Raw genomic sequence first — 25780 nt, 5'->3', positions numbered from 1 at the left:
CCCGCCACCCTCCAAAGACGAAGAGCATCAGCAGCAGAGAGCCCGCAGCCAGGGCCGGTGCCAACCTGCCAGGATGCGGTGCCACAAGTTTTGGGCCACGTGTTCGGTTGGATTTTACGTGTGGACAGCCCTGCTCTTCAAAGGTATGTATTCGGAACAAATTGCTTACAGTACATGCTCAAGGTCTGTTCAGTAAGGGCACAGGTTGGAGCAAATAAGGGGGAGTGGGTGTGCTGATTATTTGCGGAAGCCAAGTATTGCATTGTTCTAAGCTGTTTTATTTCAAAGTTGAACAGCAACTGCCCTTGCAGTACAACCAACACACTGAATTGTTTTCAGAGACAATTTTCACCTCAGATAATTTTAGAAAATATGTACAGTTATTTGACAGTTTAGATCATCTTTCATGCTGTTCATTATTCACTTGCACAACGCCTCCCCACTGTGAGAACAATTCTGGACACTGTGATATTGTTATACATATTAGATACAAACAATCAGTATTATACATATTAATATACAGTGTTTATCGTCTTTCAATGTGCAAATATTTTGCACAATATGCATACATATAAGTTTCATACACTTTACAGACAGCATTATATCACTAATATTATACTTCCTACTTTGCACATAATTTTTTTTGTCATTTTCATTTTCATCATGTTTATTTGAATAGGGACAAATGCCACAATATACAACTTTAAAACCGCTGGGTCAAAAACAACCTAATAGTAGCCAAAAATTGGACCAACCTGCTGCTTGGGTCAGTTTGACCCAACTCTTGGTTGTTGTTGTTGTTGTTGTTGTTGTTGTTGCTGCTGCTGCTGCTGCTGGGGAAAAAAAAAAAAAAAAGTTTTATGTGGTCATTTTTACATTGAAAAAAAATTATGTCCATAATGTTTTGTACAAGGCAACCTAGAAAGTTGAGGTAAATTTACCCAAGTAGCGAGTCGATCCAATTTTTGACCAATAGTGGGTTATTTTTGACCCAACAGTTTTAAGGATGATGTAGATGAATGGAAAAACAATCACTAATGCACAGCATCACAGCATTTGTAGCTAATGCTTATTTGCAAAGCCCATCCCCGGAGGTACTTTTAGATCCACACAAGAATAAAATCATTCAAAACATAAATTGTATTAGAAAATACATATTTCTAAAACAGAGGAAGCATAATTTGACTATTTTCTTTACAAACGACTGAAGCCTGCCTGATATGGATGTTTTGAGGTAGATGCTGATTGTCATATTTGTCAGGGGGAAAAAAATCCTGATAACCAAATAATCGACTGATTATTTAAAAAAAAAAAAAAAAAAGCATATGTAATGAATAAATAAACATATTTTTTTGGTCCCCTGAACTCTTATAACTAATTTGTCTATAGATGTGAATTTGAGTGCGACTGATAATTTGTCTGTATGGGCCCTGGTATTGCTTGGCCACCAGTCCAGGGTGTGCTGGGAGTATAGATAGGCTCCAGCTCACCCACAACCCTAATGAGGACAACCAGTATAGATAATGGGATCATGGTTAACAGTGAATGATTTCATAATGTTTTATTGTTCCTCTTCATCTTATTGAATGCAGACGATTACATGCAACCCGAACATCTGCGTACATACGTATACCGAAAGTTTAGACTGTGTCGATTTGCAAAAGTTCAGTATCTGAACACTTCTTGCCTGCGACACCATCACTCAACTGCCAGGTAAGAGGAATTCGACAAGAGGAATAATCAGCAAACAAACAAAGAGAGTTGCTTTTTGATTCTAATCCCCATTCGCCACTGAGTTTTTGCTAACTCTGAGCACAATCTGTACAGAGAAGTCAAAGTAACTTTCAAAGTCCGATGCATCAAAACAACATTAATATTCTGTCTGGGAAAAGGATTCAAACGGCCACTAGCCTTGTGTTGTGTATCAAGCTTGCTCACATCCTCCAATTTTTTGGAATGATCTTTTATTTTTGACCCTCACAAAGGTTCAGACGCTCGTAAGGCCGAGTGTGCCTGGCCCGGATGCTTTAATACTAACTGCATCATTTCCATTCAGCGCCTCATCTCTCTCTTGGTGTCTTTCCCTGTCTTTTTACCTTCCCCCAGTCAGCAATAAGTGACTCTTCCCGTCACTTTGCTCTTTAATAATGACCTATCTGCAGATTAGACTATTTAATGACTTGTTCCGAGTTTTACCCATGGCAGAAGGCGGTTTATGTGGCAATCTTCACCCAAAAGCAATGAAAACTTCTTGTGACCTTCATCTTTCAGTGTGAAACATGTCAAACATCTCAAACAATTGGTTTTATTGCCGTGGCAACACAAAATCGCCTACTTTAATGATCTGTAATACTGCTGGACATGGCTGGACCATGTTGGGTTAGCGCTAGCGTCAGTTTTGACATAGCAGTTCAGCACTTATAGAAACTTTGCTAGGTGACACAATCACACATTTGTGAAACCTCACAATAGTTTCTTAGGAGTCAAAAATACTCAACAAAACACTTATTGTGGCTTTGTCTCTTTGTACAGTTTCAGCTGTAGTAGGATTTGCGCTGCTCAAGAGAGGGTTCAATGAGCATGAAAGTTGTAGAAACATGGGAGGTCTTTACACCCGGATTAGGATTAAACATCAAGTGGTTTTAGGGCTGTGATCCCTTACCATAGATTATAAAACTCTCCTATATGATTCCATCCAGCCAGAAAGCCATTAAGACGCGTGTCCATATGCTCGGCTCGTCACGTCACTCATTTGAAAGCAGGAAGTCCTCAGTGATTTACGATAAATACCTTAAAATTCCAAATGTTATTATTGTAGTGTTGAGTAACTTTAACACATTTAATCATTACACGTGTAATGATTTAGTAGGCAGCGTCACCGTTTTAGCTGACATCTGAAGTTTTTAATCTGGCGACATCTTCATAGAATGTTGATTTCCAGTCCCCTGACATGCTCAGCTCACTTCAACTCTTGACTTCTTTTGAAATTATTTTTCATTCAACTTGTGCCCAGCTCATATCCGCTCGTAGATTTTCCAGCAGGACGACCTCCTGGGTTTTAGATCGCAGCTTTTGAACACCTGGGAGCTTCGCCGCAGAACTCCCCTCATCTTTTTCTGTTGACCTCATTTTTGCATCAGTGTTCTTAATAAAGGGTCCAGTGGTTGTATTTTACCTCAGTTGGTGGAGAGTCAGATGTGTTTTAGTTTCCTTTCTGTTTCTCAAACAAAAGTGTGTCACTATTATTTATTAAACAACAAAAGCTGCTTTGGGAGTTTATTTTTCAGCCCGTTTTCACACGGGATTGCAATATTTGCATTACTTTTACACACACACGTACACACAAGCCAACACATATTTGCACCAAAATAGCTGGAGATGTGCAGCGTTGTCATTTGGTTGACTCACCACAGCACCCTGAGGGAGAGGTGGGCTGTCAGCACATTGGCAGTTCAGAACTCGTCCCCTCTTAGCAGGTCTAGAATACTGCCCCAAAACACTGAGGGACCGAAGCTCTTTCATGATTCTCAAATTGTGGCATCATGTTTTGATCAAATCTGTTTTTTGTTTGAATTTGTCTCCTAAGAACGTTTGACTTTCAGTGTCTTTAATCAAAGTTGGTTTAATCTAATGCAACAAATTGGACAACCTTTTTTTTTTTTTTGTCTTTTTCGTGCAGATTGTTCAGATTTTGTTTATCCTCATTTGACCATTGTGACGCTCATCATGCTATTCTGCGGCAAAGCTTGAATTGATCACGGGTACATATAAAGACGAGTTGTAATTAGTATAAGCCAAAGACTTATATTTTTGTGACTGCATCATACCTTGGATCAGTAATGTTACATTTAGAACATAATTTTGAGTATATTTTTTCCACACATTGTTGCATTGAATTCCTGAACAATACGCTTTAATTGCAGTCTCGGATAATTTAGATCAGCTCATTTACAATCAGCAAAAAAAAACGTCACAGTTGCTGCAGCCTGAGCGGCTTTAGCGCAGCTAAGCGCAGACACAAAAACATCAGACATTCCTGTGTGTTTGAGTGCGTGCTCATGAGTGTGGGAGAGCCTGTGAAAGGGAGAATGGGTCCCAGTGGCGGTCTGTTTTTGGATAGACCATCTCTGATGAGTGCGTCTCAAAGTCAGATGCGACGTTATCGCCGGGCTGTTTGACAGCGGCAGAGAATAATGGACTGATTAACCCCAAACAAATGCGTTTACGTTCAGGAAGCCGCACACCCCACATGAAGACATCTGATCCGACTAAATTCCTTCCTTCCATTTTTAGGTGACACCGACTAATTGGAAACGGTGCCAATCATGTTTTTCCTCGGCTTGTTTATTTCAATCCAAAACCCAATTGGCTGTGGAATGTGTTCATTTATTACACACACAAAAAAAAGCAAGTGGATTCAGGACAGCCAGAAAGTCTGCGAGAGGAGAGAAGGAGATCAAAAGAGAGGATGCTCATACAAAATATACTAAAAATGAGGTTGCATAAATTAGAGCTTCATGCGCAACACTGCTGGTGTCTAAAGCATCGAGTTGGGAGAAAAACAGATGGAGAGATTAGGGAAGATAAGAACACACGTCAGATTTTTCCAATTTAAATTTGCATGTGACATTTAAAACCCTTTATGATTCAAACGATGCTTATCATAGGCAATATGGGTGGTCTGTTATCTGCTGCATTCGAGAGAAGTGGGAAGCACAATGGAATGCTATTTAAAGTCATAGTGCACTGTGCACTAAGACACTGTATTCATATGTATTTATCTATGAGTACAAATGGGAGTCAAACTTCTACATACCACCATCCATGACCATTCAGGTTCTTATTGTGAATGAATTGGTCATTATGAGTCCACATGCAGCCCAAATGCATCTTGCGTTCAACCAAAATTGACCAACAAATTGAATGGAGGTACAGGCAAGAATACTGTATCATGATTTTTATCTTCCGTAACCATTAGTTTGATGATTGTGGAACATGTGTTCCAGCTAAAAGTTAGCACAGAGCATATTTTCGTCACTGCAATTCACACATTTTCATTTTCTTCATATCTCCGTAGTCATCGATTGCATTTAAAAAAAATAAAAATAAATTCAATATTCTTTCCAGACAAAATCCATGAAGAGAAGATTGCATTGAAGGAGCATGAAAAATGTGTTAGTTTTTGTACAGTGCTGCAAAACTAAACACCCCCCTCCCTCAAAGCCCCCCTGTGGTGCTGATACCCCTGGGTTTGCTTTAGTACCCAGAGGTGTTCTGGCTCTGCTTAATTTAGAATTCTATATACTGCACATTCTGCCCACATTTCTACATGTGAATAATTGCAATATCGTTCCCATTAAGTTCAAAGTTTACACATCTACACTGCTCGTTTAGTCTGTTGCCTCCTTTGGAAGGATAGACCTTGACATAAATGTATAGTTTTATCTTCCAGAATATCATGTAGGGTAGCTGATCTAAAACGGCAGTGGGACATGTTCTTTTTAATTTATTTTCGCGCATCTACATTGCACACATCGCCTTTTAACAACACTCAATAAGTGTTCATTCTTACTTGATGTATAACTTCAGTTGCTCAACAGTCCAGGATCTCCATTGTCATATTTTGTGCTTCATAATGCATTTTCAAGGGGAGACAGGTCTGGACTGCTGGCAGGCTAGCCTAGTACTTGCACAGTTTTATTACGAAGCAGTGCTGTTGTAACACATGCAGAATGTGTCTTGCTGAAATAATCAGTGATGCCCCTGAAAAAGACGTTACTTAGATGGTACCTTCACAGACACCCATTCCATCACAGATGTTTTTCTTTTTTTCTTTTTTTTTTTTTTTTTAACTGAAAACATTCCGGATGGTCCTCATTCCTCTGAATCCTCTTTGGCCCCGAGGATGAAGAAGAGAGGCTGAGATAATTTTTTGGTTGTTGTTCATATATGGCTTTTACTTTACATGGCCAAATTGTAATGTGCATTTGCAGCTGTAGTGACAAACAGTGTTAACCGCTCTTTGTGACTGTATTTAGGTCCTTTGTTGTCCGTTGCTATGGTCCTTTATTTTGTCACAGGGTTGAACGTAGCCTGGTGTCTTTCAGTATTTAATTCCTCAACTTTCCCAGTTTTTTCTTGCCCCTGTCCCAGCTTTTTGGATCAAAATTCTGAATTAGAGAATATTTGCAAAACACAATATCCTTTGATATTTTGTATGCCTTTGTTGTGAAATTACAGTAATTAAATATACATTGAAAATGATTTGCAAATCATTATGTTCTGTTTTTATTTACATAATGCCCCAATTTAATTGGTATCTGGGTTTGTAAATCAATCTGTAAAAAAAAAGCCTCATTGGTCAAAGATGCTCTAGTAAAGAGATGACTGTGGTGCGCAGTGAGAAAATGGAAAGGAAAGTCCACTGGTCTTGAAATGGGGTGCGAAACAGAATGAGGGATCAAATAATTCCACATCTCCATGCTTCCTTCTGCTAAAGGAATTTCTGTGATGATACTCCTCTCTGTGTTTTTCATATCAGCTTCATTACTGAGATGATTAATGGGGGGAAAAAAAGTAAACTAGGATGCCTCCCCTCATGCCTGGTGGGAGCCACACATGGTTTGTTGGTGCATTGAAGACAGTGATTATTATTTTTTCCTTGTGAGCACAATTTCACGAGGCAGGCAGCAGCAAAGGCACCAATCCCCCCCACTACTGACTGCATTATTTTTTTCATGTTGTGTCGACCTCAGTACATGCTGTGACAAAACACACAGGCTCGTTATTTGGTGGAACAGCGGTCGTGGTTGCTAATGTGTCTGAATACACTGTGCAAAAGCACACATCTTTATGACTTTTCATGCACTTGTTGAGTCTTTCTGCAGCCAATAAATAACCAGTAGTTTATTTTGTCTTTCATCTACAATGTTCCACGATGACAGAAAATGTTGGTGCAAATAAATGTTTGCACATGAGCTTTCTCAGGAGGATTCTGGACACAAAAGCAGAATGTCAGGTTGTTATTCTTTGCTGTGAGGATTAGTTGCCATGTTGTTTGGCAACAGATGCGATAGTCTGACGTGATGATTGGCGTGACAAATTGATTCATCAGTTTTTTGACAATTAAGAATTTTGACAATTAGAATTTGGGCGGTATGGGAGAGTTGACGTCTGCCTCACAGCCAAGAGATTATATGTTTGAATCTTGGCACAGGTGTTCGCATCCTGTGTCTAGTTCACTGTCCAAGCAGACTGGTGTAGAAATGTAAATGGCAAGTAAACCTGTACAAAGTGGAGTTTGGCTTATTGAGGAAAAAATATATTTTATTATTATTATTATTATTATTATTATTATTATTATTATAATATTTTTTTTATTATTTTCTTATTCAATTTATTAATTCTGAATCCATGCTCTGCTGCACGTTTTCCTTTCATAGTTCCACTTCGTTTTTTTGAGGATAATACCTAATTGTTAACAGATATATGAATATTAGAGCTGTCAAACGATTACATTTTTTAATCAGATTAATCACATCTTAGAATTTTGATTAATCATGATTAATCACTGACTTAAAAAGGCTTTTTTCCCCAACATATTTTGCCCACTAAATTTGAAGCGCACCTGTTATGTGTTAATTTTTTTGACATTTAATGTAATGAAGACGTCTTCAAAAATTTATATCCACTGCACACGCTCATCCTGCTTTTTCTAATCAATTAATTATTTACATAATTTAAAATGGGAAAAAATGACCTATGGCATATGTAAACATTTATTAAATGCTTTACTTTTATGAATGTAGTTATGTTTATTACTCAAACTCCAACAGCTACCTTTAATGTAACCATCCACTGTCGGATAAAAAGGATCATCTGCCGTCAAAATTAATAGTGTGATTAATCTGTGGTAATACAATGATTAATGCGATAATTTTACGTGATTAATTAATTAGTTAACGCTTTAACTTTGACAGCACTAATGAATATATACACTTTTATTCTTGAAGTCAGATTTACATCTGCTTTTTAATCATTTCTGTCAACCAAAAATTAATATTCAAACTAAATTTTTCCTTGATCAGTAATATAAAACATTTTCTGAAATGCCGATCTCCATTATGGTGCGCCGACCACCTTCTTATATCTTGCTTTTCTTTGTCTGACCTCAAACGCTAACCTGCCATAACGCTCCACATTTTGGCATTAATGGGCCGATCAACACCCTGCCAGGTTGAAGGCACGCTTCTTTACTCCTCGCAAAGCTGGGATTGACTTGATCTCATTGGGATCCAGCTGTGGATAAGCGCAACGTGGATGATGGGCTGAATGGAAGAATTGATGGATGGGCTGCCTGAACTGTATTGTGCTGCTGTTTAAATGTCACTGAAAAAAATGCTTTACTGTATGATGGAAATTAGCCACTTTGTGTAACTTTGCTCTTGCTATGTCGGTCCACAGGATCTCTGCAAGGAGAGTACCAGAGGAGACTTTACAAGGAGCTGCTTGCTAACTACAACCGACTGGAAAGACCGGTGGTCAACGACTCAGCTGCCATCCTGGTGGAACTTGGATTCACCCTTCTGCAGATAATAGATGTGGTGAGGCGCATGTACTATATGGTATTGAAAGATGTGGCATTGAATGGTCAACTGTTGTTGATATATTTTTTTTAAAGTCTATAACAAAAATCTGCAATTACCGGTAATTGACCGTCCTTATAAACATATGATGTCGCAAACGCACGCACGCAAACACACGCACGCAAACGCACGCACACACACACACACAAAAAAAAAAAAAAAAAAAAAAAAGAGCAATGATGATAAGACGTTGAATCGGTAAGACTACCGAATGAACAATTCTGAGCTCTTTTAGAAAAAAATAAAATACAAAAAAATAAACATATGATGTCAAAGAGAAAAGAAACACTAAAGCAGCACCAACATTGTTTGTCCTGTTCGTTAAATGGTTGTGCATTTACTGAACAGTGTATTTAGTGCATCTTGACTGTTAGCACCTTATTTGTTTTTCCTTTCATTTAATTCAAGCGGTGGCTCATCTAAAGCTCACTCGAACCAATAATCCAAAATTTGGGGCAGCCTACCTGTAAGTTAAAGTTCCACTGTAATCCATATCTTAAATATTTTTTTCTTTTCTCTGCGGGCAATAGGAAGGACGTTATCTTCTGTGACCATTTTTTAGTCTAATGTGTATGTATATGAATACGTGGTTAAGAAAATGGATGGATGGATGGATGGACGGACGGACGGACGGATGGACGGACGGACGGACGGACGGACGGACGGACTTTGTGCTCATAAAGCACTGTTAAACACTGGCGGAAGTAATGCACTTCTGCTGTTCAACTTGCTGACACATGCGCACTAACACGCAGACATGCTCATACATATGTTCTTGAAAGTAGTTGCTAGATTGAATCGGACAGCCACAACAGTGACCAGATGCTCTGGAATATTTTGTAAGGTTCATTTTCGATTTGCCATTCGGAGCTTCTCGCAAAAGAAGAACAGCAGTTCTATTTGTTCTTGTTGGTTAAACCAGACAGAAACGGTCAGTTTCTCCACAAAAGTGCACTTCTTGTGTCTTTGTGGAAGCTTTTTTTTTTTTTTTTTCTTTTTTAACCGTCCAGGGGACTTCTTTATTCCACAAATTTATTGGCGAATCACCATTATCTTGAGCAAGGTGGAAGTGTTTTTTTTTTTCATTAGTTCCTCTAACTTTAAAAAGAAAAAAGCTAAATTGACATCTAAATGCTGCTTTTCTACTGCACACGGGCTTAAGTCTACTCTTGCTTGCCTTTGTTAACAGTGTTCAGCTATTTACTCGTCACTACAGGGGATTTGCGAAAGCCAGACTAAAAAACAACATCTGAAAATAAGGAGATAGTTATTATTAGTTACTGCTAACCAGAGATGTCATTTCCAGATCCAGAAGGTAAAAACCGTCTCACAGTTTAGCCACCGGTGCTCCTACTCAACTGGCACCAGGGAGCTTGTTTACCTGCTTGTTAAATAGAACCACCTGTGGCTAAAACAAAACTGTGGCAGTTTTTACTTTTTAGACCTGGATTTGACACCACTGTGCAACAGGATAGTTAGCATGCAAGAGTGTTTATTTCTTCTTCTTCTTCTTCTTCTTCTTCTTCTTCTTCTTCTTCTTCTTCTTCTTCTTCTTCTTCTAGTATGTCATCGAGGACCAAATACAGCAGAAAGCCAAAATAGACCATCGAAGATAGTATTAGCATTCACATGTAGCATAAATGCTGATCTCATGAAGGATGATAGTGGATATGAGAAGACGAGGAAGAAGCCCACTTCACCTTCCCAGTAGTGCAGATCCTTTAGCAGAGAAGTTATATGCAAACAAGCACACACACATGGGAATTTTATCCCAGAAGAGACTGACATTAAGCTGTGCACTAACATCTGTATCGTCTGCTGTCTGACATCATGGAGTTGTCGATGCGTTGGTTAAACAGACCATGGAAAAACTAATTTCCTACAGTAAATAAAATAGCCTATATAAAACTGTAACACTAGGTCAGCTAGGTTGCATAATGATCTCAACTTAAGGCCCTGTGTGGATAATAAACACAATTTGAAAGCATTAATTTCACAAGACGATGCATTATTTTTGTGTAAAAATGTGTTTTCTTTATGATCTCTGTCTGGTGTCAGGATGAGAAGAACCAAGTGTTGATGACCAATGCCTGGCTGCAGCTGGTGAGTCACTGGCAAGATTTTCTACACGATGCTGGCATCTGTCTGCTGGATTTATTTTGTCCATTCAACCAGAAGAACATCACAAATACTTCAGTTTATCCATATGGTGTAACATCACACATGTGCAAGGGTAGTGAGTATTTATGGTGAACACTGACTGGAAGTGGGCCTTAGGGAGTCACTCAGTTCTACATCCTAATATAGTTTGTCCAGTCAAAGCCTGCAAGACAGAAAGTTACAGTATCAGTCTATAAACTAAAGGCTAGAGAGCATAAAATCACAGCTGTAAGAAAAGCACGTGCGCATGAAAATGGTATTTAGAATTTTTATAAGCCCTCACAAGATTGTGCATTGTCAGCATCGTTTCCAAAATGAAAGATCATGAAAACACTCCCTTAGAAAGATATGACCCTTCTCATTCGCCTATGTAAGCATTACTAAAACAGTGTACTAGAATATCTCTCTGCCTCTCAGTACTGGACTGATATCTACTTGAGCTGGAACCCAGAAACCTACCCTGGCGTCCAGAACCTTCGATTCCCTTCAGACCAGATCTGGACTCCTGACATCCTTCTCTACAACAGGTCAGAGTTCTTCCCATCATGTAGCTACTTGTCTGTGCATGCGAAGGCAAAAGTTCTTCTTTAAAGCAGGTTTATTTATTTATTTATTTATTTATTTATTTATTTATTTATTTATGCTGTGCTGTGTTGTTTCTTTCATGGGTGTCATGCAGTAAATCGAAGAAAGAAGTCATACAGTACCGTAATTGTAGATCCCCATGCCCTCCATTGAATAATAAAATGAAACGTGACTTAACAGGATGTAAATATTGATGAAACAGACTGATAAAATGGCTTTTTTGGGTCAATGATGACTCGAGCAGCTGTTGAATCTTTGCTTAGGCACAACCAGGGTACTGAAGATTAATGTGTGGACATGTTTGTCCAAATCCCTCTGAGACATTCATTAAGTCCTTTAATCCTGAATGGATTTTTCAGGCGATAATAGGCTGCCTTTGTAATTATCCTAATGTATTGTTCAAATTCTCTTCAATTGTTCTTGTTCTCCCATACAGGCAGTTTTGTTTAAAATTGAGGGGATTGAATCTAAACAAATGGCCGATGCAAATTGTTATCTTTTTCAAGTGTTTTCATTTGATTTGGATGTTATCATCTTGTGTTTTATCTGTCATAAAATGAGTGTTTTAAACATCTCTCACCCCCCCCTAATTGCATTCTAATCCTTCTTATCCAGCACCATTTTGCTCGGTGCTCTGCTTAATCCCTACATAGAAATAAAAATATCTGCAAAGTAATTTCACTCATTAAGAGCTTGTTTATTATTTTGGGCTCATTCGGGATAAAGATACTAATGAAGGTTAATGTGCAGATATTTCATTTAATAGTGGAGAGAAAACAGAGCAAAGTGTTGCTCTTCTAATTATCCCTATTGTGTGAGAAAACTCATTTACACGGCAGACAAGATGAATGATTAACTTTTGACCTCAGCCACCTCATACGCATGGAAATTGATATTATTAAAACATCTGAACAATTGTTGCTTTAGCAGAAAATAATGACCCTGAATTTTTTTCCCCACACTTAATATTTTTATTTTTTTTTACATTTTACATCAAGAACACTGTTCCTACTGCGTATTCATTAATTAAACACTAGCTGTATTTCACACTTACATGTCAAAAAGGAGCATGAGGACAAAACAAAGGTTTGGTTGTATTAACCCAAATATTCAAAGCTGAGCTTTTAGACCTGCTGGATTACCCATCCTAATCCTACTGCTCTCTTTCCCCATCTCAGCCCTTTACCCTCAACCTCCCATTCCTGCCTCGCTCTCTCGATCATCCATCCCACCTCACCACTTCTCCTTGCATTCCCCATTTCTCTTTCATAACTCAAATGCTCGCCATTGTTCACCCTATTCAATTTTCTTCCGGGTTTTATCTTCCGAGCTTTCCTGGGTATTGTTTATAAATCATACCCTCCACAGAACCTGATTTTTTTCAAGCACTCAGTATGTTTGGCCTCCCTTTCTCCTATTTTGTTGTCTTGCAGGTTTATCAACTCTTTTAGTACTCTCTTTAGTACATCAATATTAGTTATTATCCTTTGTTAACTCATTCACTCCCAGCCATTTTCACAGAAGCAATCCCGTTCGCTCCCGGCTGTTTTACTGGATTTTGACTGATTTTGCAAGGCCCACGGAATATTGTGTTCAATTGCTATAAAAGCATGGAACCTATCAAAAGAAAGATTAAAGTCTCTTCTTTCATCAGGAAAAAAAAAGTATGTTTCTACCTCTTTCCGTTTTTGCAGCAATTAGCATTAGAAGAGAGCTAAGTTTCATCAGTTTTCACAAATCTATTTAAAATTGTAAGTAATTTAGCTTTTTTTCTAGATGGCCCTGGTTGATCTCCTTTGTTCTGCTGCCACCTGCTGGCCGTTTGTGTAATAACTACAATTTCTGCAACCGTTCTTTGCAGTTGAGAGGCTGCATCAAAGCCTTCTGTATGCTCTAGCATAAAAACAAAAAACAAAACAAAAAAACTTATAAATACGTCTTTGGGACACTGAGAACATTAAAAAAAACGTGTTTATACGTTATTGGGAGCAAATGAGTTAATATAATTGTAATTATCTTACAGTAGATCTATTCAAATAGCTAATTTTATTTGCCAATGAAATTATTGTCTACAGTGTGCTGAGAAGAACATGATTTTTATTGTTTTTATTATTATTATTATTTGGCAATTACCCATCAACCATGACTACAGGGAGACATGTATGTAGTTTGTGCTCGTATGTTTCATTTTTCTTGCCTCCTAAGCAGAAATTAAAAAGTGCAGGCTTTAACCCTAATGGAATGCAAATACAAACAACCTCCCCAGTGCTGTAATTGGTGTTGTGGTCATTCAGTAAAGTTCAGGTGTGCAACGTGGTAAGGCATACAAAAAAAAAAAAAAAAAAAAAAAAATCAGACAGTTCATTGTTACACTAATGGCACCAAAGGCATAACACACCCCATTACTCGGTATGCCCTCAGGGAGTTTCCCGTAACACTGCAATCTCACTGTTTTGAATAGTGGATGCACTCATTAGCATGCCGTTCGGTTGGGAGACCATTCAGCTCATTTCTTTTTATGCGACCTGTAGGAGCGATGAGGTCAGATGGCATCGTTATCTGAAATATATCTGATCTAAACTTGTTCCTGATGAGTCATCCACCTCCTGTCGTTGGCGCTCGATACTTTTTCAGATCAGTAAGTCGACTATTCAACCTCCATCAACTGCTTTTGCAAGGACATATACAAATGAAGAGTATTATTTATTTATTTATCTGACACCACTTTAGATTATGTCCTGGCTATTTTCCAAATATTTTTTGTGTTCATTTCCAGAAATTTGGAATTACCACCACATAGAGGCTTTTAATGGCCTTTTCTAATGTCTTAATAGCTAATTTTCATGAAAAATTAAAGACGTGAAATAATGGGAATAATGACTCTTGGTAAGGTTTCATATTTAAGAGTCCAGGTTATGAATTGTGAATTTTACCATCCTGTTTTGCTGTGTGAATTCTTTTTTTTTTTTTTTTTTTAATAAAAATAAATAAAAATTGCTGTGTGAATTCTATCATGCAGCAATTTACATACATTCTGATATCTTTGTTTCTGGGAGTATTTTTTTTTCTCTTCTTCCCTGGTAATAATCTCTGGTTTACTCCTTTCTCCTTTCTGCTTTTGGCTCATGACCCATAACAGATTTTTCTGTGCTCTCATCTGCGCTTCTGGCTTTTGCCAGACAAAATGGCCAATGTGGGAGTTTACATAAAGAATACCCAAATGAAAAAGCAACTATATGACCTTTCTCATTGTAGGAAAAATTCAGTGGTCTCACTTGACTGACGATCGATCAGTTGCGTGAAGGACATCCAGCTCAGGTTCGGTGCTAGGTGTTAGGTGCTCTCTCAGGAAAGTGGAGTACATGTGAAAATACATTCAAAATACCAAATGAATCAATTGTTGGATTTTTTTTTTTATTTTTTTTTTGTATATATTACTCAATTCGACACAAATATTGTCATGTAAACTGTTTACAGAAGTAGTACAGCCCACAATGAGGACAAGCAGTGTACAAAATATATGTGCTCATATGTACCATTTTCACCAGAAAAAAAGGTATACACATGAAAAATATTGAATCCTGATAGGTATTTAACACAATCAAACATAAAACTGAAAATTGGAAAAGCATTAATTTCACACAATTTCAGTCATGCTGTAGTTGTATAATAAATGTCACTGTCATTAGTCAAAATGTATATTTATACTGTACAGGTGAAAATGCATTTGCTACAATAGCCTGACAAATCATAGAATATTTCATGATCCAACTGTTAACAATTAATTCACACATGAACGCACAGATTAAATTATATCATTAGGCATATTCCCACAAAATAAACATGCTGCAACAGTTATGTAATGTAAAATGATCCAACAGTGTAGCCTATGTCCCCACATTTTTTTACAGTTGACGACTCGAGGAAGATGCTTGAAATAATTTATTTAGCACACTTCATTTGTTGTATACGCTCTCCGCCCACAATAAATATGTCACACTTGAAACTAGGGGATCACTGTACTGTACTATTTGCCTGTGGGTTTCTTGGACCATCTCATTAACCACTGGGCCCACACACAACGCCTGATGTCCGGATTTCCTGAGTGACTGCTTTATTTCTCAACTGTGCAATCATTACCTTCCCCTTAGTTCAGTCCTTTCAAGGTCATTGACAACCCAACATGAGAAGTTTTCCAGCCTAGTCCACCAATATCGACCAGGGTTGCCATGATGATGGTGGCAAAGAAAGAAATGTAATTCTCTTTTTTTTTTTTATCTCTCCTCTGAGGTCATAGCAAAACCACAAGTAATTTACCCTTTTTCTATATTATGTAAATGAATTCATAGCTGCTATTTTTAGGTTTAAGACAACATAAATCTTTCAAGTTGTCTGTACTGTATGTGCTCTCCATACTGCCTGGATTACAAGAGTGGGAACACCTTCAGTTTAAATACGTCTTCAAATAATAAAAGTTTGAATAATTCATGATGTGGCTTTACCTCTGCCGCCCCCACTTTTCTACTGCCTGGTACCTGGGCACACACAGAAGAAGGATAAGTCAAACACATTTATATGACTAATTTTGACTAGTGATGCACGATAATGCTATTTTCAACCGATACTGATAAAGCAATAATTTAGACGTGCCGATGTCGATAACCGATAAGTAAGCCGATAATTGTTTGCAAAATGAACTTGCATACAAATATCCTTTCGAGTCCTACGATCAGTCTAATGTGCACAAATAATGTTAATAATGTTTCAAATCAAATTGTCAATTTCAAATTGGTCGATAATTGACGATCATTTTCAGTGGATTTCTTTATTATCTGGTTTATCTGCGTGAAATCAAATTGGTCGATAATTGCCGATAATTTTTGGCAAATTTCTTTATTATCTGGTTTATCTGTATGATGTCAAATTGGTCGATAATTGCCGATAATTGTTCGTAGATTTCTCTATTATCTGGTTTATCTGTATGACGTCAAATTGGTTGATAATTTTTGGTGAATTAGTTTATTATCTGGTTTATCTGTATGAAATCCAACTGGTCGATAATTGCCGATAATTTTTGGAAAATTTCTCTATTATCTGGTTTATCTGTATGATGTCAAATTGGTCGATAATTGCCGATAATTTTTGGCAAATTTCTTTATTATCTGGTTTATCTGTATGATGTCAAATTGGTCGATAATTCCCGATAATTGTTCGTAGATTTCTCTATTATCTGGTTTATCTGTATGACGTCAAATTGGTTGATAGTTTTTGGTGAATTAGTTTATTATCTGGTTTATCTGTATGAAATCCAACTGGTCGATAATTGCCGATAATTTTTGGAAAATTTCTCTATTATCTGGTTTATCTGTATGATGTCAAATTGGTCGATAATTGCCGATAATTTTTGGCAAATTTCTTTATTATCTGGTTTATCTGTATGATGTCAAATTGGTCGATAATTCCCGATAATTGTTCGTAGATTTCTCTATTATCTGGTTTATCTGTATGACGTCAAATTGGTTGATAGTTTTTGGTGAATTAGTTTATTATCTGGTTTATCTGTATGAAATCCAACTGGTCGATAATTGCCGATAATTTTTGGAAAATTTCTCTATTATCTGGTTTATCTGTATGACGTCAAATTGGTTGATAATTGCCGCTAATTATCGGTTGAGTTCTCTATTACCTGGTTTATCTGTTTGATGTCAAATTGGTCGATAATTGCCGATAATTATCGGCCACCGATATTATCGTGCAACCCTAATTTTGACTAAAGGCGGCAACAAATAAAAGGGGATCCATCCAGATATTTTCCCAGTTTGGGATTAGATTGTCGTTGTGTGTATGGTTCTATTGTGGGCTTTTATACTTGAACACTTGAGCTTACTATGCTACTGCATTTGTTGACCATTATGGTGGTACTTATTGAGCTAAGTATTTTTTTAGTGGGGTGCTTGGTGTGAAATATGAGGGAACCACTGGTCAACTTCACAAGCGCAGATTTTGATGCATGGAGTCCATAACTCTCTTGTTCCTCTCCTTATAGTGCGGATGACCGCTTCGATGCCACCTTCCACACCAACGTTCTGGTGAATGCGTCGGGTTACTGCCAGTACATCCCGCCCGGCATCTTGAAGAGCACCTGCTACATTGACGTGCGTTGGTTCCCCTTCGACGTCCAGAAGTGCGACTTGAAGTTTGGCTCTTGGACACACAATGGTTGGTTGCTGGACCTCCAGATGCTGGATGTGGACACATCCACCTACATACCCAATGGCGAGTGGGATCTTGTAGGTAAGTTGTAAAAGTGGTGGAGAGTGTCGTATTTAAAACTGCACTTTGTAACAATTTGCCCCAAAATGTCTTTAGCCATTTTATTTGACCATTTATGACTGAATTTTTAATTTTTAATTTTATTTTTTATTTAGTAGATTAACTCCTTAGCTATGTTCATAATGGTGACCCCTGCAAGCCTCTGGCTCTAATAGTTTTTAGTCGGGATTCGGGTTTGAATTTCGCATACGCGTTGTGTACGTGAAGAAGGGAAAATGCAGTTCCTTTTTTGGCCACAGGTGGCAGTAGTTATTCGAAATTCAATTGTCTGCATTCAGTAGCTTTAAAAAGGGAGTTTGTGCTTTAGGTAGCGCCGATGATTTACTGTAACCATAGAAAAAAATGTTTTGAGGTGTTGTGAGATGTTTCGAGGTGTTACAGAGAGAAAGAAGAGACAAACATTTCTGACATACATAAAAATAAATAGATGTCAACGATAATTTTATGGAAGGGATTGACCGCTTTGTTTGAACTCATGTGCATAGCAATTGGATGCAAAGGTACTATTTTCTTGACCCATCCTTCAAAACTGTGCTTTTAAAACTTGGAAACTTGGAACAGCACACCAGGAAAACTGCTCTACAGGTCAGCACCAATTGCCTAGCAAAATAGGCGATCTGTTGTGGACAATTTTTATTGTCATCGTTTAGCACTTTCAGACATGCAAAATCAGCAGTCTTAGGGTTGACAAATCACACTGCATGTGCTAATAATGTGTAATTTTGCACATGTCGTTGGCACATCAGCTCCCACATCTGTAGGCACAATCAAGTTGGTGTCAACTGGTGGAGATGAATCAACATGTGCATCTATAGGTTTATAGTAAAGTTTAGATTGAGTTGTACAGTATTTAGATCATAATTGTGCTTTCTATGCGAACTGTTTAGATGGCAAATTGCTTGGTCTGCCCGTTCCAATTGATGTCGGTGTGCTAGCAATAAGTCATCAAGACAATCCTGAAAAAGCAACAGAGATAAACAAGCATTTTTGCACATTTATCCAAATGTCTCCCTTCTACTTGACTTCTTAAACCATTCATTTGTACCAGTCTTATACCGATAATTTAGTAGGATGAACCATATTCATAATTTGGATCTTAAATTGAAAATGTTTGGGTAAAACCATGTCTCAAACTGAAGCAAAGAAAAAAAAAAAAAACATTAGGTGCATTAGTTTTGGAACACCACCCAAGCGGAGCCTTCCAGCTGGGAGAGTGGCTTCTAATGTTTGAGCCCTGAGGAAGTGTTGGCTGACTGGAGCTGAGGGTCGGACGAAACAGGCGTCATGGCGTGCCGCTTTTTGACAGTCATGTTGAATGTGAGAGCAGACAGAAAAACCCCTTCGAGATTAATAGCTCTACTCTGGTGATAATTCACAATGTGTTTCACTAGGCTAGCCATGACACATATAAAACCAAAGCTGTTGCAATGCAGACAATGTGGAGTATTACTTAAATTGTGTGACCCATCTCTCCATTCATCCTTCTTCCGTCCATATGGCTGCTTACACAGACAGATGGGATGATTGTGATCACGTTTTTTTTTTTGTACTTTTGTCTCCCTGTGTCCCTCAGGTGTCCCGGTCAAGCGCAATGAGCTGTACTACGACTGTTGCAAGGAGCCCTACCCTGACGTGACCTTCACGGTCACCATGCGCCGCAGGACGCTTTATTACGGCCTCAATTTGCTCATTCCCTGTGTGCTGATTTCGGGCTTGGCTCTGTTGGTCTTCCTGCTGCCTGCTGACTCAGGAGAAAAGATCTCTCTTGGTGAGATGACGCACAGATGTGAGCAATTAAAATTTTGGAGTTAGCCATGCCTTTGTAAGATGTTAGCCTTGGCTTTTATGGAAAGACTCTACAAGATTTAGAAGTGTGCCTGATGGAATTTCTGTCCAAGTGAGAGTGAAACTTTGATAAACTTATCAGTGGCAATTTGCAGAAAATTGGTCCATATATGTGCATCTATAACAGATACGAACCCAGATATAAAATTGTGACTCTGTGTAAAACGCAAATAAAAATAGCATAATAGCATACAATGATTTGCAAATTCTTTTCAACCTATACGCAAATGAATACTTAAATTGTAAGTTCTTTGTAAGTTATTCATCTGAATCTAGGCAAGGCAAGGCAACGCAAGTTTATTTGTATAGCACATTTCATACACAAGGCAACTCAATGTGCTTTACACAAGGAAAGACAACACATAAGCATAAAAAAACAGTAGTTAACATTCAGAGGGAAAAAAAAAAAAAAAAAAAAAGGTTGAAAGTGACTTGCAAATTATTGCATTCTGTTTTTATTTACGTTTTGCAAATTACAGCAAGAAAATGAGGAACATTGTGATCATTCATATACTGTAGCTTATTAGCCCACTTGAGATCACATTCGGCTGAATGTGGCCGCTGAACTAAGAGTTTGACACCCTTAGACAATAGTAAGGTTAATTTAAAAAAAAATAAAAAATGAATGGAAGAAAAGAGCTTGTGAGATCGTGAGGACAAAAAGTTCACTCGCATATGAATATGGAGCCAAACAACTTTATCAGCCTGAGTTAAGGAATCAACGTTAAGCAAGTTTTTGTTATTGTCAATGTATTCTGGTGATGAAGTAAAATTTAATTAGTGTTTCATGAAGCATAACTTTCAATTCTGGGGTATTTTCCCAAAACATTTAGTAACAACAGAACAACTCTTATTTCATAGAAGCAATGCAGTGAATGAAGGCCGAAAAAAATGCAGAATAGGAGCTCACTTAGAACATTGAAATTAACTTTTACTTAATTTTTGGACAAATCATTGCAGATCTAATTTATTCCTTTTTTTTTTCTTTTTTTTAGGCATGCATTGGATGTTTAGAACATAGCTTTTACCCTGCAATACTGTGTGTGCATATGTGTATGCAAACATTCTCATAAGTCATGAATACATGCATGTAAAAACTGCTTGGAATAATTGAATTTTTGAGTGGAGTTCTATCAGCCCCTTGGTTTTTGATGGATAGGCACATGTGGATGAGCAGTCACCAGTTAGCGTGAGTTTGACAGATTTCTGGAGGGCTAAGCTTCCTTGAACGTTCCACATGACAAATTACTGTGGTTTTGAGACGATAACATCCATAAGTAATTACAGGAATAATTTCACACATCTGTGATCGTACTCACACTAATCATTTTCCTTATTTTCTTCCTTGTCTCTGTTTTTTTGTAAGGAATCACCGTGTTGCTTTCACTAACTGTCTTCATGCTTCTGGTGGCCGAGATCATGCCGGCCACCTCCGACTCGGTTCCCCTTATCGGTGGGTTCTATTTAAGTGTGCCTCTATGTGTCATATATTATCTACACAGAATCGCCCACAGGAAGAAACCCGACACATCCTAAAGTGGAATTATGCTGCTGAGCTGAGCTATTTATATGAGTGTGCACGCTGTTGTGTTATGGCTCTGGCCATCAAAGCAAAGTGACTGTAATATTGATTCTGTCAGTCAACGCACCAACATTAATGATCACATCACGCCACGGTATCATCTATCTTGAATGTCCCTTGGAGTGTTTCTGCCAGCAGTACACACCCGCATGATGATACTTGCGTTATTCAATGCTGCCTGACCTCCAGATATGATCACCTCGAGAATAATTCATTCCAAGGGCGATTCATTTGGACACCTGCGGGTGTCCAGACATAATTCCCACAGCAGGGTGGAAGAATAAAGAAGCAATGAATGGAAGATGAAAAAGAACAGTGAGGAAATTTAGTTATGTTTGGTGTTTCGGTTTGTGTTAACAAAACTATATCACATGCTGTAATTAGTGAATTCCTCATAAACTGTAAATAAACACAAATATATTTGATTTCAGGTTAGTCTGTAACCTGGAAGGTTTCAAAATCACATTTGCAGCAACATTATTGACAACAATCAGACTTAATGGACATTTAGTGTAGGTTATACTAATGCACAATTCACAGATTTAATGGTATTGATGGGAAAATTATTTTTTTCTCAATTATGATAGCGCGGGATTAAGTTAAAATATATTTTTATGAATAAACGGCTACCCAAACGAACATAACATTTACTTTAAGTGACTAGAGGACAAGCCCAACTCTCCTCTTAATTAAAATGATTCATCTTTACCACATTTGGGCTGAATGTGGCTGTTAATTATTTTCAAAACCGCTGCCTGAAATAGACGATATGTCTTTTATCATTAGCACATAGTCACCAGAAAGTAAATTCTTCTCACTCACATTTATGTTCTTGTGAGAAGGAACCACTGCCCCATCACGCAATTAATTTCCTAATGTTTTGACCTCTGGGCAGTTTATCTTCAATTAACCAAACATACATATTTTTAGAATGTCGGAGAAAACCCACACAGTCACCGGGAGAACATGCAAACTCCACACAGCAAGTCCAGAATTGAGATTTGAAAACTGTGCTGTCCATTAAACATACCCATAAGAAGCACTTTGCAGCTGATCACATTTATCTTCCAGCTCAATACTTCGCCAGCACCATGATGATAGTAGGAATGTCGGTGGTGGTGACTGTGATCGTCCTGCAGTTTCATCACCATGACCCTCAGGGAGGCAAGATGCCCAAGTGGGTAAGTGATGGAAATCACTTTTTTGGGGTTTTTACAACCATGATCCCTGTGATCTCTATGCATGTGGGAGAGGGAGAACCAGTTAGAGCAATTGACACTGTCCTTCTTGTTTTCTAGTAAGAATAGGGCTAAATTGGGAAATTATTGTTTCTACATCAGATTATGGATTTTATTCATTTTATTTATTTCATTTATTCGTTTGTAGTTGATTATAATGTATATATTTGCTTTTATGTATGTTATTTTTATGGTGAGACTGGTGACTGAAAATGTACACTCATTTATTCATGAGTGCCCTCCACATCTTCAGGTTCGTGTGGTCCTGTTGAATTGGTGCGCTTGGTTTCTGCGCATGAAGCAACCTGGCGACGAGCGGCGGCGGCCCGGCTACAAGCACCGCCACGCTACCCAGCACCCCTCCAGCACCAACTCTATCGAGATGGGTGCCATTCCAAGCCTCTCCATTCCTGTTTCCCAAACTTCTTGCCCACCATGCACCTCAGGCACCTCCAATGGTTCAATGAGCCTCTACTTTAGCGGCTACCACCCAATGGAGAGTCCACACTGCCCACCTTCCAGTGACTCTGGCGTAGCTCTGGGGGGTCGCGCTCACTGCTCCCCCGATGAAGAGTCTGAGCCCCCCGGTGGTGGCAGTAATGTTTTGGGAATGGGCGCTGGTATGGGAGTCAGGATCCCGCCACCGGAGATTCAGCGTATCTTGGAGGAGGTGACCTACATTGCCCAGCGCTTCCGGGATCAGGATGAGGCTGAGGCCATTAGCAGTGAGTGGAAGTTCGCAGCAGCGGTGGTGGACCGTCTGTGCCTGGTGGCCTTCTCGCTCTTCTCAATCATTTGTACCTTCACCATCCTCATGTCAGCGCCCAACTTCATTGAGGCTGTTTCCAAGGACTTCACATAGCTGGATGCGAAAAAAATAAATAAATAAATACATCATTTATCGCTCTTAGAGGGCCATTAATGAGAACAACACTTATTGTATTTTTCCCATGTAAATATATGTATTTTATGTCTCAGCTGTTGCTCAGTTCTATGTGCAAACACATACATAATGGCAGGTTTTTGTGAGATTTAAAATAATAATAATAATAATAATAATAATAATAATAATAATAATAATAATAATAATAATAATACATTATTTTAAAACTTTTCCCATGTGACCTATAGCCTGTACAACTAAATTGAGGCGAGGGGAAGGGGGTCTTTTTTTTTTTTAGAAGGGAAGCAAAATTACCAGTTAATAAAAATAATGTGCTTGTACAAGTGTACACACCCTCTTGTTTTTGTAATTATGTTCACTCAGAAAAGGAATACTACTGTTACTGTACTGTACTGTACTGTTACAAAGAATCACATTTCACATCCAAGTCGCTTTAGTTTGAGTGATCACATTTTGTACTGTATTAAAATCTCTTGTGAGCATTTAGTGTAATTGTGCAAAGATGCTTCGTGCTGACTGGTTGGAGTGGACCAATAACACAGATTCAAAGGTGTCATTCAAATAGTGTAGTTTATGTTTAACATCCTTAACCATGTTCAAAGATGCTTGTCATAAACTGTTAATAGAAGATGAAGGCTTTTGTGACGTGTGACACTTTGGACAGTCTGCTCATACAAAACTGCTTACAGAAAACATTTGGAGGGATTTAATGTACTTTAATTGCTGTAAAATTGAGGCCAATAATAACATCGAGTTCACACAAGTATTGCTTGTTTTCCTGCAAATCAGCCAAGTTCAAACTTAAAAGCCAAGTCAACCTATTTATTTATGTATTTATTTATTTATGTATTTATTTATTTATTTATTTATTTATTAATAACAATATGGAGTATGGTGCATGAAGCCCCAGTCATCTAAACACACTATTCTGATTAACATTGTGTTTGTGGAATATGAATAAAGCAAAAAAAAAAAATCCTACTTGTTCTAAATCCATCTCGGAGGTGGCCATTTTTCCTTCCTCAGCGTGCGAAGGCACATGACCAAATTCACTTGCTATATCGACAGAAAATATAGCCCCTGAGATGGATAAAAAAAAAGAAAAAAAAAAGGGTGGATTTTGCTGCTTAATTTAGGTTTTATAAACACAAGATTAACTCGGGAGTACATACAACATATTAATGTAAAGAAATGTTTTGGGTTAAACTTCACTTTTACTAAAGGACTTATCTGTCGGCACAAAATTCCAGTACAATCCTCATGATGGATATTAAGGAGAACTATAAAAGGCTTGAGAATGTGAGAAAAATATAAAAATACATCACGACAATGCTACATTTATCAAAGTCATGTGTCAATATAGGTTTTGAGTGTGTTTACGAAGTCGAGTTACTAATGTACATAATAGATAACTTTAGTTTTCATTCTTGTGCTGATTGCTGTTTTCCTTTGTGTCCTTTCAAGTGTAAATGTTCCCTTGGCCATAATAAAAGTATATGTATTCTCTGTATAATTGTCTCTTTTTAGATTCTTGAGATGATAATCAATGAATGAGGAACACAGTAAATCTCCAAACTGTGGAATGACAGACCATGCTAAAGCTTCTTAGACTGAGGAAACAAATGAGCAAGATGCATGTTTCAATACATGAACAGATGACACACCACATTAAATTGAGTGAGAAAGGCTGTTTTCAAGATGCCAGGAAAAAGCATCTCTTGACAAATTTAACATGCCATATTATAGGCCTATATAGGAAAACGTAATGTGACAATTCATTTCGCACCGTTTGCTTCTATTAGGTGGTGTTAAAACTCTCTCTGATCTCAATTTGTGTGAGATTAGATGAGGCCAAAATGGGAATAAATAAAACAGGCCACAAAGAATGTGTAGCACACATTTCTGATTTCTTTAATGTGAACTCCGAAATAAGATGGGATTTCTAATGCCCAGGCAAAAATGTATCTCACATTTAGTATTCTTATCAAGATAAGAATTTGGTGTCAGTCATTTAGATACAATGGATTTTTGCTATTGTTATAATTGCTATTTTTTGTCTTCTGCATAGGGTCACTATAACAAAAATGCAACAGCCTGGTTTAAATTGGATGCAGGCATTGCAGGTTTTAAACAAAATGTGCAATAAATACAACGGAATATGAATAAACAACACATTTAAATGACATGGCTTAACTGTTATGTTAAGTTTTCAGTCAAATCAGTGAACTGTTGGATTGAATGATCAACCATTTGGCAGAATTTAGAAGCGTATTGGATAACAGAGAATACCAGAGGAGCAATAAGTAACTGAAACTGATCTCTGAGGCTGTATTGGTTGGGATATCACTTTTAGTAAATGAGTGCTGATGTAAATGGACCAAACTAATCACATCACACATAAACATAGCACAACTGCTTGTGACGTTTCATAATAAACTTTGTCATCGACCTCACTATAAGCTGTTTTTGTCTCAGGTCACCTAAATGA

General features: G+C 37.8%; 1 protein-coding gene across 1 annotated transcript; it reads left to right on the top strand.

The window, feature by feature from the left end:
• LOC144025590 (neuronal acetylcholine receptor subunit alpha-7-like) lies at positions 1-24805 on the top strand. Its single transcript, XM_077531807.1, has 9 exons — positions 1-143; positions 8464-8603; positions 10704-10748; positions 11223-11332; positions 17437-17684; positions 19297-19491; positions 20935-21021; positions 22222-22331; positions 22642-24805. The coding sequence occupies exons 1-9, from the start codon at positions 74-76 to the stop codon at positions 23248-23250; spliced, it is 1614 nt and encodes a 537-aa protein (XP_077387933.1). The 5' UTR covers positions 1-73; the 3' UTR covers positions 23251-24805.
• The last annotated feature ends 975 nt before the right edge of the window (positions 24806-25780 follow it).

The sequence above is a fragment of the Festucalex cinctus genome, chromosome 9 (genome assembly GCF_051991245.1).
Source record: "Festucalex cinctus isolate MCC-2025b chromosome 9, RoL_Fcin_1.0, whole genome shotgun sequence".
NCBI classification, from domain to species: domain Eukaryota; kingdom Metazoa; phylum Chordata; class Actinopteri; order Syngnathiformes; family Syngnathidae; genus Festucalex; species Festucalex cinctus.
The sequence above is the reverse complement of the archived record's forward strand: the minus strand, read 5'-3'. Positions and strand labels throughout refer to the sequence as shown.

Excerpts from the sequence above, each read along its gene's own strand:
- LOC144025590 (XM_077531807.1), top strand. The coding sequence starts at position 74 with ATGCGGTGCCACAAGTTTTGGGCCACGTGTTCGGTTGGATTTTACGTG. Across the intron at positions 11,333-17,436 it reads GACATCCTTCTCTACAACAG|TGCGGATGACCGCTTCGATG; the intron begins GTCAGAGTTCTT and ends CTCTCCTTATAG. Across the intron at positions 21,022-22,221 it reads CGACTCGGTTCCCCTTATCG|CTCAATACTTCGCCAGCACC; the intron begins GTGGGTTCTATT and ends TTTATCTTCCAG.